The 18221-nt window shown below is 44.4% G+C and overlaps 1 protein-coding gene across 1 annotated transcript in view; it reads left to right on the top strand.

Moving 5' to 3' along the window:
- The window catches only part of LOC133507374 (uncharacterized), a 59940-nt gene extending 44657 nt beyond the window's left edge, over positions 1-15283 (top strand). Inside the window, exons 5-7 of the mRNA XM_061832326.1 lie at positions 11213-11347; positions 11431-11528; positions 14861-15283. Coding sequence (XP_061688310.1) covers positions 11213-11347; positions 11431-11528; positions 14861-15012 — 385 coding nt within the window. The 3' untranslated portion in view covers positions 15013-15283. The remainder of the gene's footprint in view (positions 1-11212; positions 11348-11430; positions 11529-14860) is intronic.
- The last annotated feature ends 2938 nt before the right edge of the window (positions 15284-18221 follow it).

The raw sequence follows: 18221 nt of genomic DNA, 5'->3' as shown, positions 1-18221 counted from the left end.
TTCAACCAGAAAAAAAGAATAAAAAGCAGCAGAGGAAAAGGAGACATGTGAGAAAAGGGGGTCGGCACCAAAGACCTGATATGGAGCGTAAATGAATCCTGCCACCATTAGTCATGCCATCCGTGGGCTTTGGAAATTACCCAGAATGCCCCTCTTTGCCGCCGCCGTGAAACATTCCTCCCTTCAGGAGCAGTGTCAAGATGGCCCACGTTTCTCCATAAAAGTGGGCGCCCTCGCCTCGCCGTCTGCGTCTTCAGTAAAAAAAAAAAAAAATGTCCGTGGGCTGCGGCGCTATTTAGGATGCTGCCGCTCGCCTGCTGCTTCGGAACCGCTGAAAAACGAGGGAAATGGGTTGCTTTTCAGACTTGAACAGAGGGAAAGAAAACAATTATTGCCACGTTCCGCATCATCAAAAGTTACTACCTGCTTTTTTTTTAACAGTAAAGCAAAGCAAATTTATTTGTATAGCGCATTTCATACACGAGGTAACTCAATTTGCTTTACGTGATTAAAGGCGTTTGAAAAACAAAGAGATAAAACATTTAAAATGGCATGAAAACAATAAAAATTACAAAAAAAGATAATTAAAACCATGTACAGTGCAAGTAATATGATCAAAAAGTGGATATATTCTAAAAAGCGTGAGAAAAAACCCTAACCCTTTGCGCTCCACTATTTGACACCGAGTCAGTCGATCTCAGAGCTCTACTGGGTTTGTATTCCGTAAGCCAGGGGTCACCAACGCGGTGCCCGTGGGCGAATGGTAGTCCCCGAGGACCACATAAGGCGCCCACGAGGTATGTTCTAAAAAATACCATAGGCCACAAATTCTTACTATTATTTGTGTTTTAAATTCTGAATCTGACTTGCTTACGTGAATTCAAATTGTAAAATGCCAGTAATGTCATCTACTACAATAAAGTAAAACAAAAACATTTTATGTATCTGTAATGAACTGAGTCTGAAATTTGCCGCAAACAGGTCACGTAGCCCTTCATAAGATCGGTGCTCACGAAGTAGCCCTCAGCCTCAAAAAGGTTGCTGAGCCCTGCCGTAAGCATTTCTTTCATGTATTCAGGACCTAAATCGTTTGGTGATTTATAGACTAGTAGCAGAACTTTAAAATTTATGCTAAAGCTGACTGGAAGCCAGTGCAAGGACTTTAGGATTGGAGTTATATGCTCTGACCCCGTTGTTTTGGTCAGAACGTGAGCTGCAGAATTCTGAATGAGCTTTTTGGGGAGTCCAATCAGAAGACCATTACAGTAGTCAAGTCTGCTCAAGATTAAAGCATGGATGAGCTTTTCTTGGTCTGCTTGACACATACAAGACTTCACTCTCGATATGTTCTTCAGATAGTAGAAGGCAGTTTTTGTTATTGATTTGATATGATTGTTGCAAGTCAGGTCGGAATCAATCAGAACACCAAGGTTTCGGACTTGGGCTTTGGTTTTTAGCAGGCAAATGTGCGGCATCAATATGAAGGAGGCCCCCCTTCGGATGTGAATTTTGTAAAACGCAGGGGGAAAATCCAACTTTCGAAACATCTGAAGCGGCCCCGACCCGAAAGCGGCCTCAACGTCTGCTCGTTCTTGCATTTCAGCGCTGAGTTCGTTAGCGCTACCTTTATATGACAAAGACAAATGAACGTCTGTCGGTAGCGCAACCCAGTCTGTCTGCTTTCTGACTTTTTTCCTCCACGAGGAGGCTTTTAGGACAAACCAAAACACATCTCTGGTTACGCTGGACTCGGAGTCGTTGGAAAATTTCCCCAAATCCGCTAAAGAGAAGCCGGACATATCTGCGCTCCCACTTAGGAGGTAGAATAACTAACTTTAACCGCATATTTAAAACAAACAAACGAAGGATTGTATTTACAGCCATTAATGCGTAACACGCTCAAGGGATTGTTGGATATTAGTGAGTTGAACTGCCGAAGCACGATTAAAGTAGAAAAATATAGACGTATACCACCATATATGTGAATTTTGCTTTACAGGAACAGTTTATAAGATGACATTCTCAAATACTACCAAACGTACTGTTTGATATCTTTGGCATAGTATTGTGCTCAATATAAATATTCGCTGCAATTATTGTTGTAGTACCGCAAAGCTTATGACTGCACAAAATGATTTTCATCCGCAGGAACTGATGTGTATTAGCGTGTAGTAAAACTCAGCCTGCGGGACAGAGAAAATTTTTTCAGCTTCCAGCAGTTGCCACACATCTACAAAAAGATTTTACCAGTAAATTTTGTTTATTTCATTTTATTTTGTTTATCTGCAACTACATTCTTCCTATCCACCATGTCACAAACCTCTGGTGCAGGGGTGCACCCAAATGCAGGACTTCGAGGCAGAGGCATAATGTTCAATGCGGTTTATTCCAGAAACTGGGTCATACACGGTGTAGCAGTCCGACAAGGCAGAGGCACAGAAACACTAGGCTAGGCTGGATCACCAGTAGATTTTTTTTTTTTTTGAGGCAGTCACTAGGATAATCTTAAAATCATAAAATCATAATCATAAAAGTTACTAAACCTAGCAAGACTGATTCTGCTGTGGGATCAGTGGCTGCCAACGAGTGCGACCTGAACTTTCTGCAACCACCTTTTCTTATATTTTCACTTTGAAAAGGTCCCGATATTTTTGTCCGTAGAAAGCAAACGGCTGCTGCTTTGCGGTGACGTTTCAGGCCAGAACAACGCACACACTTTCAAACCCGATGTGTTTGATCTGATAAGGCGACCGCACTGTGTGATGTCAGTGTTTGCAGAGCTCATAGTGGAAACCCCTTTCCGCCCCACTCCCCCTCTCTTTCATCCCCTTTCCCCCTTCCTCGTGGAGGGCTCATGTGTTGCTGATTACCCCCGAGTCCAGGTTTTCGTACCCGCGCCTCCACCTTCATATGGTTTGAAGCGGCGCAGGTAGCCGCGCCGCTTTGGTTGGTGCCTGCGCCGACGTGCACCGCCGGCTCACGTGTTCCGGATAGACTCGCATACGCGGCGTCCTTCCCTGAGGTCCTTTTGATTGACAGTGCCCACTCCTGCAAGAGATTACGCGAGAAGACGGAGGGGGTACGGAGTCGGCGGGAGGAGGGGGGTGACGGGGTTTGAGGCCGGGGTGAGGGAAGAGTGAGAAAGAGGCTTGAGGATTAGGCCCGCTGAGCTTCATTAACCTGAATGTTTACACAAGCTGATCTCTTGCAATGAGAGTCTTTTCCTTCCCACAAGTGTCCCCCCCCCTCCCCCAAAGTATCCGACGCACACACAACTCGCAGGTCAAGCCCGCGAGTCTAGATTCTACCTACAGACCCTGCAAAATTTTCATAATGTACACTTATAACACGTATATCACAGTATAATATATAATATAATATAATCCTGTGCATGACAGCGTCGGGGCACTTTCTCAGCGCTCCATTTGATTCGATTCGAATCCGCATTCGCTATTTATGTCGCTTCCCGATTGGCTGTTGCTCTGTTTCACGTCACCGTCACAAAGTTCCACGTTTGGCTGAACTTGGTTTCGAATGCAGACGTAAGGATTTACCTGAATGATGAACAAGTTTAATATTTACCGTAATTTCCGTTTTATAAACCGCAACTTTTTTTTCCACACGCTTTAAACCCTGTGGCTTATGCGGTGATGCGGAAAAGGTAAGAGTGAGACTGGTGGAATATATGTGCCGAGGAAGTGACTTTTACCGGTATGTTTTTTTTTTTTTTTTTTTTACCGGCCCTGTTAGCGTTGCACTAGCGTTAGCGCTGTGCTAGCGTGTTGCTGCTGTGTTACTGCTGTGCCTCCATGATTTTTACCGGTATGTTGTTTTTTTTTTTTTAACCGGCCCTGTTAGCGCCGCGCTAGTGTTAGGTGCGCTCTTAAGGCCGGAAATTACAGTAGTTAATTGTGATTAAGGTGAACTTTTTCAAGACTTCTTTTATTATATTGTACTTGTGTTTTTAAATCCGGTCAATAATTTCCACGCAAATGGAATTTGTATGATTAGATGCCATTTCTTTATATGAATGATGAATTTCAAGTCTACGTTTTAATGGCCTAGCCTAACAGTTACCAAACGTTAAGTCTCGGCTACACAAAAAAAATATATGTTTAACGGTGAAAACTTCCAAGAAGTCAAAACATAATCAATGTGATGCACAACAATACATCGTGTAATTTATAATAAATAACGGAAATCCTTGATTAGGTTTTCCAAGAGGAAAATGTTTCACTGCGCTGTGAATAAATCTGAGTCGCAGTTAATCTTTCAAACTTTCTATTAAACCAGCTCGCAGCTAATTCTATAATGCCACACAAGGGTAATATAATGCCAAAGTACAAATGGTGCAAGGAGGGGGCAAATTAGTGCCAGTCACAAGTCGCACTTGAAACGCACGGGCGCATGCACTTTTATTGTCGCTCTCCAAGGAGCCATTTAGCCATCGAGATCCGTGCCCGAGCTGCGGCAACAGCGCTGGGGGCTATTTGCGTCTCGGATTAAAGAGCCCCGGCGAGATGGGCCAGCGCGGAAAGGCCGCCGTTGTTTTTTCGCATCTCCGGGGGGACACGAGTGTTTTCTCTCAGCGTCCAGATGGAAAAGCAAATTAGCACTTGCTCTCGCGCAGCCCGACTCCAACAAAACCCCGAGAGTGGCCCTGATGACAGCTGCCGGATTGCCCTCTCCAGAGAGTGGAACTGAGGCGACATGGCTCGTGCTAAAGTAAACACAAAGTTGGTCCGCTTAGCTTGACATAGCAGGCTGTGGAGTGTTTTTTTTTTTTTTTTTTAACAAAATAAGCTTGACATCAAACGGGCCGAGTGGAAGTGGTTCCGCAAGAGGCACTTCTTTGCTGAGCGGGTGTAACGTTTCACCGTCAGTGATTGCTAGCGCTGCGCCGGGTCAGTGCGGGTTGACAGGAAGCCGATTGTGGACTACACAAAAAGTTGGATTTACACCAAGTGGTAGTTCGGTTGGAGTGGATAATACAGATCATTAATGTCACGGGGGAAAATGCTGTTATTCCCATGTTGCTATCACACAAGCAACCTCGAAGAATTGAGCTTTCTGCTAGCATGAATACGGCGACAAAACTTACAAATGAACGAAACTGAGACCATCGGTGCCCTTTACTTGTGGTGATTGTGACTCTCGATAACACAATCATGTCTCGACAACAGAAAGTAAACATACAGGGACGTCTTCTTACATTTAACAGCAAGACCTGATATGCATTGCAGACATCTCTAATTCAGGTTTTGCCTGGTCAAAAATAACATTTCAGATATCTGCAACTAAATTCTTCCCATCCCCCATGTCACGAACTTCCGGTGCAGGGGCGGACCCAAATGCAGGACTTCGAGGCAGAGGCATAATGTTCAATGTGGTTTATTCCGGAAACTGCGTCTTGCACGGTGTAGCAGTCCGACAAGGCAGAGGCACAGAAACGCTAGGCTTGGCGGGATCCAAAAGAGATGAAGCAAGGTCAGATGACTATGGGGCAAACTAGCAAATCAACATGACAGGATCAAACAAAAGGGCACAGAATCACTGTGAGTAGGGTGACTCTAACTTACGCGTAGAAGCAGAGAGTCCCACAGGCAGTGAATGCAACTCACTAACACAAAACAACGAACTGGCAAATGCCAGTGACAAAAACTCCAACTTAAATATCTGTCTAGTTACAGTCTGAACGTGAAACAGCTGTGACCGGTGACAGGTGTCACCTATCAGAGCAGTGGCCTGGTCACGCCCCCCTTGCCAGTAACCAAGCCTTGCTCATGACACACCATTGTGATTTTTAGATATCCACAATTTTGTTTCATCACTTTTGCCTTTCACGTGTATGTGGTCTCACATCACAAATATCTACAATTCAGGTCCCGATATTTTGTATTTGAATTACAGATACCTGCAACTGAATAAAACCAAACCCTTGGTCCCGAGATCTACAACTCAGCTGCGCATATCTGTAATTCACGAGCAGATATCTACAATACAACTGTAGATGACCACAATGAGGAACTTAAGCCTGTTAAATTGTTGCTTGAATAAGTTATGATGAGAAGTCAAGTTGGCTCCATTTTTGTGGTTTATTATCACACAATTACTGAGTAGTATGAACAGTCCGGACACCCAAAACTTTACTGTTTCCAGTTTTACAACTTATTATAGAAGAGATCCATGTGACATGGTTAATTGTCTCACAATTTGATACGTAAGTGGCGAACCATGAAGGAAATTGACCGTATCATCTGCGACTCTCTGTGTGCTAAACCTTAATATTGTGTTTTTGGTGGGGTATGTTTATAGGTGCCATCCATCCATCCATCCATCCATTCCTCCATTTTCTAAAATGCTTACCCTGTTCAGGATCAAGGGTTACCTGGAGGCTGTCCAAGCCGACTCTAGGCGAGAGGCTGAGTAAACCCAGGACTGGTTTGCCAGTCTATCACAGCGTTATGTTTGTCCTATCCCGTTCCCATTATCGCACAGAAACAGCAGACTTTGGTGCGTCCCCCCATCGCCTCTGTGGTTGGCACGCCAATGGAAGTGCAATGAAAAGGGAACTTGACTGGAAAGAATCGAACCAGTACCCAAAGGTGGTCTGGAATGAAGAAGGGGGGGCGGGGGAGAGAGCAGGACAGCGAACAGACAACGAACACCGGCCGTCTACACCGGCTCAGACAGGAAAGGGGAGGTGGGGGTGGGCGACGGGGGTGGAAGAAGACGGGAGGCAGCCATTGCAGAAAGTGGGGATTGGGGCGGAGGGGTGCGGAGAGCAGAAATAGTTTTTGGGGTGGACATCTGGCTCTGATTAGGAGGAGCGGTGCGGGACAAGCCGGCCTTTGCCGCTTGTTTTGACTGGACCTTTCAGGGGAAGCCCGCTTTGTTTGTTTTTTAATAAGTGGTTCGTTAATTGACGAACACGCGCTGCGGACGCCAGCGGGGAAGGATCGGTAGAGTCCGTGCGTGTACGCGGCGATGGCAGGACCGCAGAACCTCAAATAAACTCTTTTTTTTTTTTTTTTTTTTTTCAATGAAATCATGTACTTGGCTTTAATTTCCCATCCATCCCGTTGACATGTCGTCATTACGGGCGATCTGGAGCCAGGCTGACGCTTGGCGAGAGACGCGGCGTACAACCTGCGCTGGTCGCCGGCCAACTCCAGAACGCAGAACATTTGCCTAATAACATAATCGTCTGAAGTCATATTTCAACGTTTTCTGAAAACTGCGGGTGGGGGGATGAGCGAAAAAGAAGAGTCCAGTGCCCTGACCTTGATAAGTGACATTTCTTGTTATTGACATTTTCGCAGTGACTTGAAATGACTTTTGCAATTATGCTGTAAAATCTAGACAAACAACCTGTCTTCAATAAAGTTAATATTAATTTTTTGGAAAATGTGAGTAAGCTGGGGCACACCGGATTAACCCCATGAAGGCCCGCGGAGAACAAGCATGCGCAAAGCCGAGAATCAAACCCAGAATCTTTTGGATTCCGAGGCCGACGTGCTCACCACTGCTGCACTGTGTTGCCTGCCGTCGTAATTATCTTTAATAAAATTGCTGACAATGACTTTATATGGCAAGAAACAAGAAAAGTCAGAGAGAAATGGGTGGAACGAAAAGAAAAAATACTGGAAAATGAGATGGCACACGATTAAATAAAAAATAAAAGCCAATTACAACAAACTCTTTCAACGCCTTGTTCAGGGAGACACTTTTTTTTTTCGACCCACCCTCCCCCCCGTCCCCCTCCCAATACTGCGGTGTTGGCCCGCTTTGAAAACGACCTTGTTTCCAAAATCGAGACACGGAGCGAAAAACTTTTTCAGGCGGCCGTGGCAGCGAAAGCGGGGCTGGGAAGCTCTCCGCTGTCACTCCTGCCCAGACATATTGAGTGCGAGAGGAACCTCATGGCACGGGCTCCTCCTCCCCCCCCGCCGATTAATATGCATAAACCATCAAGGGCCGCCACGCCGGGCCAAGCCAAACTCGGCGCGCAGGCAGCGTTGAAGATGAGACCAATGGCAGCGCACCCGGGAGCTCTTAAAGGGGAAATCCACTGCTTTGCATGAACAGTGTATCAATAGGTCACGTGATACGTACCCTATTTTGACAATGTGATGTTAAATCCTCTCTCATTGAATCGTGTTTTGAGAAGATTTTTATCGACAATTTCGAATTTTCAGGGGCGCTGCCATTTTTGGGAGTCACATGACTTAAGCGCGCGGACGTGACATGTAACGTGCCGCAACAAAGGCTCGATTACATTGTGCCCACCGCTGACTTCTCAGATTTATCCTCGTCTGATGAAGAAATAGCAGTATCGGTTGATCAGGAAGACGGAGGAATACTTCCATACAGATTTGAACCCGTGGCTGTAAATAATGTTGAATATTCGGATGGTTCTTCGGGCGGAATGATGCCGGAGTCTGACCACTCGGAGGCCTACCTGCGAGACGTAAGGGCGTAAACAAAGGCCCCCGGAGCTCCAGGCCGGCAGTTGCGGATGATTCTTCGGACGGGAATGACGTGGAGTCTGACAAGTGAGCTCCAGTGGCTGGCCGCAAGCCGAGCTTCGGCGGCGGAGGCCTTTTGCCGAGCTTCTGTGTCCGGCGGAGGCCGCGAGAACGAAGGTCGGCTAACTCACTCGTCAGACTACCCATCCGAAGAACCATCCGCGGCTGCCCACCTGGGGCTCCGGGGGCCTATCTTTACGCACTTACGTCCCGCGTGTAGGGGTCCGAGTAGTCAGACTCCAGTGTCTTTCCGCCCAAAGAACCATCCGAATATTTACAGCAACAGGTTCAAATCTGTACATAAGTATTCCTGCGTCTTCCCAATCAACCGATACTGCTATTTCTTCATCAAATGAGGATAAATCAGAGAAATCAGCGGTGGGCACAATGTAATCGAGCCTTTGTTGCAGCACGTTACACGCCACATCAGTGCACGTAAGTCATGTGACTCGCGAAAATGGCAGCGCCCCTGAAAATTGGTAATTTTCGATAAAAATCGTCTCAAAACACGATTAAATGAGAGAGGATTTAACATCACATTGTCTAAATAGGGTAGATATTGCATGACCTATTGATACACTGTTCATGCAAAGCAGTGAATTTACCCTTTAAAAAAAAAAGGAGTGAAAAAAAAGCCACAATCACCTTCGGATTTGAGCGATACAAGGGCGAGAAGACTTTGCATTCCTGCAGAAGAAGAATGAGAATCGGAATCGGTGATCCACTGAGAAGTGAAACCAGAGATTTGTGACGACGATTGGAAGCGACCAGTGCCCGGTAGCCCCCCGATTCTGCAACGCAGGGCCGCCACTTGAATGTCAAAGGCTCCCAATGTGGCTGGGCTTTATTGACCCGAGTACGTTTGATGATGTAATGGATTGATTTGGGGTGTGGGTGGGGGGTAGTCTAAGCATTTTGTATGAACAGATTGGCCGCTAACAGATGAGCCTGCGTTCCAAAACGCTTTCTGTCTGGACTCACTGGCTGCGACGTTGCGTGCAGCTGCAATACTGATCAGTGCGGTCTGTGCTGTAAATGGAGGCCGTCGGTGAGCCGTCGTTTCAGCGATACGTTTACTGACAAGCTAACTTTAAAAGGTGAAAAGTGCAACCGGGAAAGGTTTTTGTATGTCACTTTAAGGTGTGAGGAGCATGGCTGAAGAACTGAAGCAATGTCGAAACATAGATCAGTTTAAAGGAAAGTTTACAAAAAAAATGTTGCTGTACACAAGATATGTAAAGTTATACTTACAGTGCATTTGTGTACATAGCGCAGAAGAATTGGGTATGGTAGGGTAGACATATTTTTGTATGTATAAATTATAGTATGTGGTGTATGTATATGTTCAGCTGGAAAGTGTTGGCCTCACAGTTCTGAGGTCCAAAGTTCGATCCCGGTCGCAAATGTGTGGAGTTTGCATGTTCTCCCCGTCCCCGTGTGGCTTTTCTCCGGGCACTCCGGTTTCCTCCCGCATCCCAAAAACATGCAACATTAATTGGACACTCTAAATTGCCCCTCGGTGTGATTGTGTGTGCGACTGTTGTCTGTCTCCATGTGCCCTGCGATTGGCTGGCAACCAGTTCAGAGCGTACCGTGCCTCCTGTCCGTTGACAAATGGGATTGGCTTCAGCACTCCCCGCGACCCTTGTGGGGATAAGTGGCTAAGAAAATGGATGGATGTATATCTGAAATGTCCGTTACATTAATTGGTTTTCCTGAAATTTGAAAATAGAGTAATCAAAATACTAAATGTACTCCACTGTATATGAAAGAATGGTTCACAATGGCAATACATTTATTTCACAAAAAAAAAATGGTCAGAAGATTGTGATTAAATTAATTGTGAATAAAATAATGACAAAAATGTTTAGTAAATTGGGATTAAAATTGAAGAGTTCAGACGCAAAAGCAGATATATAAATTTTTGTTGATTCTGTAGATGATTGGATTTAAATATAATATAATGGATAATTTATGTATTATATACATCAGGGAATAGAATAATTTATATATAATATAATATAAGTATATAATGAATAAAAATTAAAAAATCAAAGAATCTACAGAAACAACAAAAATGGATGGCTTTCGCGTCTGAACGCTTCTGTTGCAAATAGAATAAATAACGAAAAATATTTGTTGTGTCATTGTTTAACATATTTCACAAAGAGATTTTAACTTTTTAGCCCATCTACAAATGACCCTGTCCATCTGTCCATTTTAAAAACCAAATGCGGCCCTTGAGCACAAATGCTTGCCCACCCGCCCCTGATGTATATCAAATGACATTTTTAATGGCCCCAAAATCTCTTTTATTAAGTGCTGACACACAAAATAACGTTAAATTCTCAGATTAAATTGCTATATTGGACATTAAATTGTGCAGAATTGGTCAGGAGAAGAAGACAAACACCTGTCAACGGGCAGGAGGCGGAGCACACCCTGAACTGGTCACCAGCCAATCGCAGGGCACATCGAGGCAAACAACCAATCGCACTCACAATCACACCTAGGGGCAATTTAGGGTGTCTGATTAATGTTGCATGTTTTTGGGATGTGGGAGGAAACCGGAGTGCCCGGAGAAAAACGGATCAGCCATGCCGCCATTAGTTTGTCATTAAAGTAAAATATTGTTTGATTGCCTTGTCTTGACATTAACAGTTGTGATCTTTCTTGCACCACAGGCATTGTAAGCGTGGGACTATTTTTCTTTCCACGGATTGGTGCAAAATCACAACAACTCCGCTTTGGACCATTGGTGGAAAAAAAAATCCGACAGACAAAACCCACCCAACATCTTCATCATCGTCGTCCTGCACGTGAGAGTCTAAAGCCCGAGATTTGTAACTTGAGTTCGCCGAGCCGCGTTCAATTTTCATTAGCGGCTCGTCATTCTTCAAAGCGAGCCGACCGTCGGTGTGACCTTTTCCGTCCCGCGAGGAGGCCGAGGGGGTCTGCCCCCGTCTGAGATAATGATCCAATCAGAGGTGGCGACTGCAGGTAAGACCTGTGGCGGCGTGTGTGTGTGTGTGTGTGTGTGTCATTATCTCATCAAGCCATCACTCACAGACAAGCGGCACCCCCGAGGGCAAGCCTTGCCGGTGGGCACGCAGGTGAAGCCTTAAATCAGCTTCAATTGGACTGCCGAGTAACGAGGGAAGTGTGGGAAAGTCGAGCCGGCGAGGGCCGACGTTGACGAGGGTGTTCGAGCGCACCCGCGTCGCGCACATCACGGCGGCGTTGAGCGCCATTGTGGCTCTTTCCAATCACTTTATTGAAATGATTAATAATAGTAAAGGGGGAATATGTATTTCTATTTTCTTTTTCCGCAACCAATATTCCTCCTGAAATTTTTTTAATTGGAATCAGTGCGGTACCCGGTGTTAGATTTATGTGTATTATTCTGTTTTCACTGCAGGATTTTACTAAATATTGTGCAAATATTAAATGCAAGAAATAATTTCTACTTACTTTCTTTTAATATGATTTGCATAAACATAAATTAATTGTTATGACACGACATGGTGTAGTTTACTGTATGTATTACAGTATATTACCCGTTTTTAATCAATGGTAATAGAACAGTATAAGAGTGAAACCCATACATATTGTATATTAAACACATGAATAGACCTTCCTCTTAAAATATAATTCCCACCTGAAATGGCAAATTTGTGTTCTTATGATTTGTGAACTTAATCAGAACTATAACATAAAACCATTAAATATTTCACCCCGTGTGGCGATCTATATACAGTAATACATGAGTTGCACTTTTTAATAAATTAACCTTTTTCCCCATTCCAATTTATTAAAAACACAAAAGGCACAAAATACAGAAACAGCAGTGCATAGTGTTATTTATAATATGTAATATTTATAGTAAAAGGAAGAAAATAAAAAAGTATTTATTACAATTGATATTTTTTTCATTTTGTCACATGCACACAATGTTGACATAATAATTTTAATAATAATAATGAATATAATTTTAATATTTTGTGACTTTCAGTTTTCAAAGTATAATTGCACTTGTATTTTTAATAATGTTTTTTAACAATTAAACGTAATTTCCCGTGACCCTCGTGAGGATAAGCGGCTAAGGAAATGGATGTATATTAAAGTAATTTATAAACACACAATGTAGCTAAATAAAAAATATTGCAACACAATGAATTTCCCAGCATAAATTAAACTCACTGTAATTACTGTGGTATTACACTGCGCACACTTTTTCAAGAGGAATATTTATCGGCCCGTTTTTTTCCGCTCAGCAGTCACCTCGCCTGTGATCCTCCCGCTCATGTATTCCCTCATTTGTCAAAGCCCCGAGGTTTTTCCTCCCTCTTTTCGCTTCGTCGTCACCCTCTCCTGGAGGAGGCGCACTGCAGCAGTCGCTGGGAGCGGCGCAACAAGATTAACTCCTCCTGCGCCTTCCTCTTCCTTTTTGAAAAGACAATTTACAGCCGTGAAGTCCCAGAAGGAGAGCTGCTAAACATTTACGCAAGGCCAGACGCGAAGGGCCTTATTACAAACATGTGTCTCTCGCGAAGGGCCCTCGGAGAGACATCAAGGGGGGGGCGACTGAATAAATGCGCTGCCGACTGACGGGTAATTTTCTCGGAGTCGTTTCGAGGAGATGTCCTTTAAGATAAGCCAAAGGAGGACTGCGGGATACAAAACGTTTGAATGGTGACAGCTACAAAAAAAAAAAAAAAAACTGTGAGAAAAAATGTACTGCTGTAATCAAATAAAAGCCATCTTCCAGCACAGTGACACTCAAGTTCGTGAATGGATGTTTAACGACGACGGTAGCTCCGCAATCTAGGAGGAGAAAGGGGGAAAGTGGCCAGACAACCGTCCAGATGGGTTTGTCAATGATGGCATAGTTTTATGCCAATATAGCTGCTGCAAGAGATTGGATTGCGGAATGTACGGAAATTACAATTACTTTTATCACGAATATCTCAGTTGGATGCGTCACGGTAGTGCAGGTGTGGAGCGTTGGCCTCACAAGTCTGAGGACCTGGGTTCAAATACTGGCCTGCCTGTGTGGAGGTTCCATGCTCTCTCCGTACCTCTGGGTACTCCGGTTTCCTCCTACATCACAAAAACACCCATTTATTGGAGACTCTAAATTGCCCATAGATGTGATTGTGAGTGCCTCTGGTGTCTGTCTCGATGTGCCCTGCGATTGGCTGGGAGCCAGTTCAGGGTGTACCCCGCCTCCTGTCCGAAGACAGCTGGGATTGGCTCCAGCACTCTTGCGACCGTCATGAGGATAAGCGGCTAAGAAAAGGGGTCGATAGATGGATAAACATATTGTAGAAATTTTGCTTTTTAATCGCTTGCATGCACACAGTTATCCTTCTTTGAAGGGCTCATGTTTCAAATGAGAAATGAAGTAAGCAAGAAACTCTTTTGCTAGCTGCTTATTTCCGAACATTTCCGAACAAAATGTTGCCTGCTCGCGTCCTAGGAGTCGAGCTACTTTACATTAAACGGTCCCCACAGATTTTTTCTCTGTATTATATGTCTATTTTATGTATTTTTACTGGATTATGTACGAACCCTATCGTGTCAAAGTCAAAAAGCTAAGGAGAGCTGGAATATTAGCACCGGTTAGCTTTAGCAAAATTTGAACAAGGGGGAGGAAATTTGGGCTTTGTGGTTGGCAACGTTTGTCTAGCACATGTACAGAGCTGTACAGCGATTCGTCTTTGTTTCATATTTATCTTATTCGTGGTCCTCGTTTTGGAGTCGGTTTTGTTGACGAATGCCCTTCCTGACTCCAACACCCTCTATCTACCCAGACTTTGGACAGGTACTGAGATCAGAAGCCAGGTGATCTTACGATGCCTGGTGCTCCCAGGTGGTCCCCCGTCCAAATACTAAGCAGACCTCACTCTGCGTGACTTCGGGGTTCAGTCAAGATCGGACGTTCTCGAACAGATCTGCGTACTGAACAGCAAGTGTAATTTAGCGACTTGGTGATGAAGTGCTTTTACTGTTTTTCTGGGCGATTGATATTTTTCTTCAGACCGCAGACAAGAAGCGTTCGGATTTTCGAAGGGGGAGGCGGAGGGACCAGTACAGAAATCAAAAGTGTGGCATGGATACGCAATGTAGACACTTTACAACCGAAAACACACATTTTTCTTTATTGTGTCACATATTGCCCCCGCCCCTTCATGTTTTGAGGTTGAGAAGTTACAAGATGGCAAAAATCTGAGTTGTGAAGTACATTGAGAGTGTTTTGTAATTGCTGAGGACGTGTTGGGTGAGTCAGCGGCTGGCATCGACAACCGCAACCTTCGTCCCGCCTTTTCCAGGCCTCGGCTGCTGTTTCTGCTGCTGCTCCTTAATCGTCACCACGTGCCCCGCTGAGTACACAAAACAGCCACAGGTATGTCCCCGTCACCCGGGGCCACACCAGTCAATGCCAGCATGCTGTCAGAACCTCTCGGGCGTCCAATCACGCTAACGAGATGTGACCGAGTCTGCCGCTGCCAGCGAACAAACATTTGTTCCGTGCGTATACCGTCCGCTCATGTATGGAGACGTTTCTTGTGTACCTCCATTTATCTGTCAGTGACTCTGAGCCTGCGGCCGTGTAGGCTGGTTCGCCGCAGTGGAAAAGAGCATCGCGAACTGGCTGGCGGCGGGCGGGTGGGGTTTGTCCACCTGGACAAATTTCACCAGTCTGTGTGTTCTTGGCTGGGCCTGCAAAAAAAGTTGTAAACTCTTGTAAGAAGCCGCAGAAAATGTTTTTTTTTTTTTTTTTTTTGCTGCATATACAGTGAAGAAAATGAGTATTTCAACACTCTGCTATATTGCAAGTTCTCCCACTTAGAAATCATGGACGGATCTGAAATTTTCCTCGTAGGTGCATGTCCACTGTGAGAGAGATAATCTAAAAAGAAAAATCCAGAAATCACAATGTATGATTTTTTTCATGATTGATTTGTGTGATATAGCTGCAAATAAGTATCTGAACACCTGAGAAAACCAATGTTTATATTTGGTACCGTCGCCTTTGTTTGCAATTGCAGAGGTCAAACGTTTCCTGTAGTTGTTCAGCAGGTTTGCACTCACTGCAGAAGGGATTTTGGCCCACTCCTCCACACAGGTCTTCTCGAGATCAGACAGGTTTCTGGGCTGTCGCTGAGAAACACGAAGCTTCAGCTCCCTCCAAAGATTTTCTATTGGGTTTAGGTCTGGAGACTGGCTAGGCCACGCCAGGACCTTGATATGCTTCTTACGGAGCCACTCCTTGGTTTTCATGGCTGTGTGCTTCGGGTCATTGTCATGTTGAAAGACCCAGCCACGACCCATCTTCAATGCTCTGGCTGAGGGAAAGAGGTTGTTCCCCAAAATCTCACAATACATGGCCGCGGTCATCCTCTCCTTAATACAGTGCAGTCGTCCTGTCCCATGTGCAAAAAAACACACCCCCAAAGCATGATGGTACCACCCCCATGCTTCACAGGAGGGATGGTGTTCTTGGGATGCAACTCATCATTTGTCTTCCTCCAAGCATAGTTAGTGGAATTATGACCAAAATGTTTGAGTCTTACTGATTGTATGGGGTGAACAGGTGTCTTCATGCAGCTAACGACCTCACCGATTTGCATCTGATTCAGGATAATACATGGAGTGGAGGTGGACTTTTAAAGGCGGACTAATAGGTCTTTGAGGGTTAGAATTCTAGCTGATGGACAGGTGTTCAAATACTTATTTGCAGCTGTATCACACAAATATTAAAAAAAAATCATACATTGTGATTTCTGGATTTTTCTTTTGAAATTATTTCTCTCACAGTGGACACGCACCTATGATGAAAATTTCAGACCCCTCCATGATGTCTAAGTGTGAAAACTTGCAATACAGCAGGGTGTTTATTTTCTTCACTGTATTTGGCAGAGCAACACCTGACCAGCTTGTAGAACAAGTGTTTAAAAAAAATACTCAAATATTCTGTAACTTTTAAGAGTGCGTGATGGGGTTTGATCTGATTGGTCAACAAGTTTTCCTGTTAACTTTACAACTCTGCACTGACGTTTAAAGTCTATTTATCACTAATCATGTGGTTTTGGCGTCTCCTCTCCCAATTAGACAGTTTACAGAAAAATTTTGGTGCCAGACTACAACACGGCTCTGTGGTCTAGCAAAATGTCCAGTCAACAAGGCGACAGTCTTCATACGTCCGTGAGAACTTTATGCAGCATAACATTTCAGTGTACGTGTGGTACAACCGTCCGGAAATACACCATTCTACTAAAAACAAGACGGGTAGCACGGTCACTTTCAAATTATGAAAGTGTATCCGCAAACACAATAAACCACAAGTGAAATAAAAATAAAAAATTTTTGGGAAACCAACGACGATGTCCCGCCATGCTCTAGAACACAAGAAGAGACCGTCGGGCTCGTTGAAGAGAAAAACATGCGTAGCGCTCCCACTAATTACAACAAGGATAATGGTGAGTAATTTGTTTCCAAGCCGGCCCATCAAAATACATCTTGACATGAAACCGGTCAGTGGCGTCAGTGGACGCAAAGTGGGAGACCAAGAAAAATGTATTAGAGTAAGCCCGGCCTGCCATGGGCGCTGTTGAGGCTGTTCTCCTCAGCGCTCACTGAAACAGTCCTGTGTTTGTCCATCGCAGTCCGCTGTGGTCTTGCCACGAAACAAGGGACAAACGCAGACCGCGACGGACAATCCTCGAAAACTCCTCAATACTGTATCGTTTTACCTGCCCTTGAGGACTTGCATGTTGTAACAACCAAGATGAAGCATGCAAAATCCATGCAAAGGAACTACCAAAGTCAACAAACTACCGACAGTATGTCTGACAATTTACAGAAAGTTTGGAAAAAGATCTTCATGACAGAACAATTGGTAATCGGTTCCCATTGACACAACGGACCTTTCCGACCTGTCAATCACTCGTACACTCATCGCCAATCAGATAGCCGCATTGTCTTAACCCCTGGCTTGACACGCCCCTCCCGCCATATTGTCCGACAAGCAACGCTGGTTGTCAGTAGTGTGCGCTTGGAAAAGTTAATGTTACGAAGAAAAAGAAAGATATCCTGCTAGGTTACAAGGGGCCTGCTTGATTCATTTTCCAAAGCCTAAAACACAGTTGACGAAGTGTCTACGATGGATTAAGGCTCGCGGAAGAGTTCACGTACAACTAAATGTGAACAATATCAACAAACACAAGGCTGTATGTTCGAAGGTAAGTGAGAGAGAAGTATCCTCTCTGAGTTTGATTGAATTATTATCAGTGCTTTATACATTTCAGGAGAAAATTCATTTTGTTAGTATATCACTGAAGCCTGTAATGTTTTATGCCGAAGTGTCGCGTTAGCGATACGTAAATGCGCGATATCATGCAAGAGAAATGTCTATTTGCCCATTTGTATCACATCAGACTTTTAAGACAGAGCACTGGGTTCTATTACGAGCCAAGCCAAACGAATACGCCCGCTCACTAATATATTACTTGTGATCTTTCCAAGTAAAAAGTACTCACTCAGCTTTACATGTGCAGTCTGATTCCACAATTTTATCCTGTTGCATTTCAATAAGAAGTTTGTGAGGCGGCAAACTTTTTTGCATCGATTCCCAACATCTCGCTCACAACTCTGACATTGTGTCCTGCTCCGTCCAAAATCATAATTCTG

The sequence above is a fragment of the Syngnathoides biaculeatus genome, chromosome 10 (genome assembly GCF_019802595.1).
Source record: "Syngnathoides biaculeatus isolate LvHL_M chromosome 10, ASM1980259v1, whole genome shotgun sequence".
Taxonomy (NCBI): domain Eukaryota; kingdom Metazoa; phylum Chordata; class Actinopteri; order Syngnathiformes; family Syngnathidae; genus Syngnathoides; species Syngnathoides biaculeatus.
This window is presented reverse-complemented; position numbering and strand designations above follow the sequence as displayed.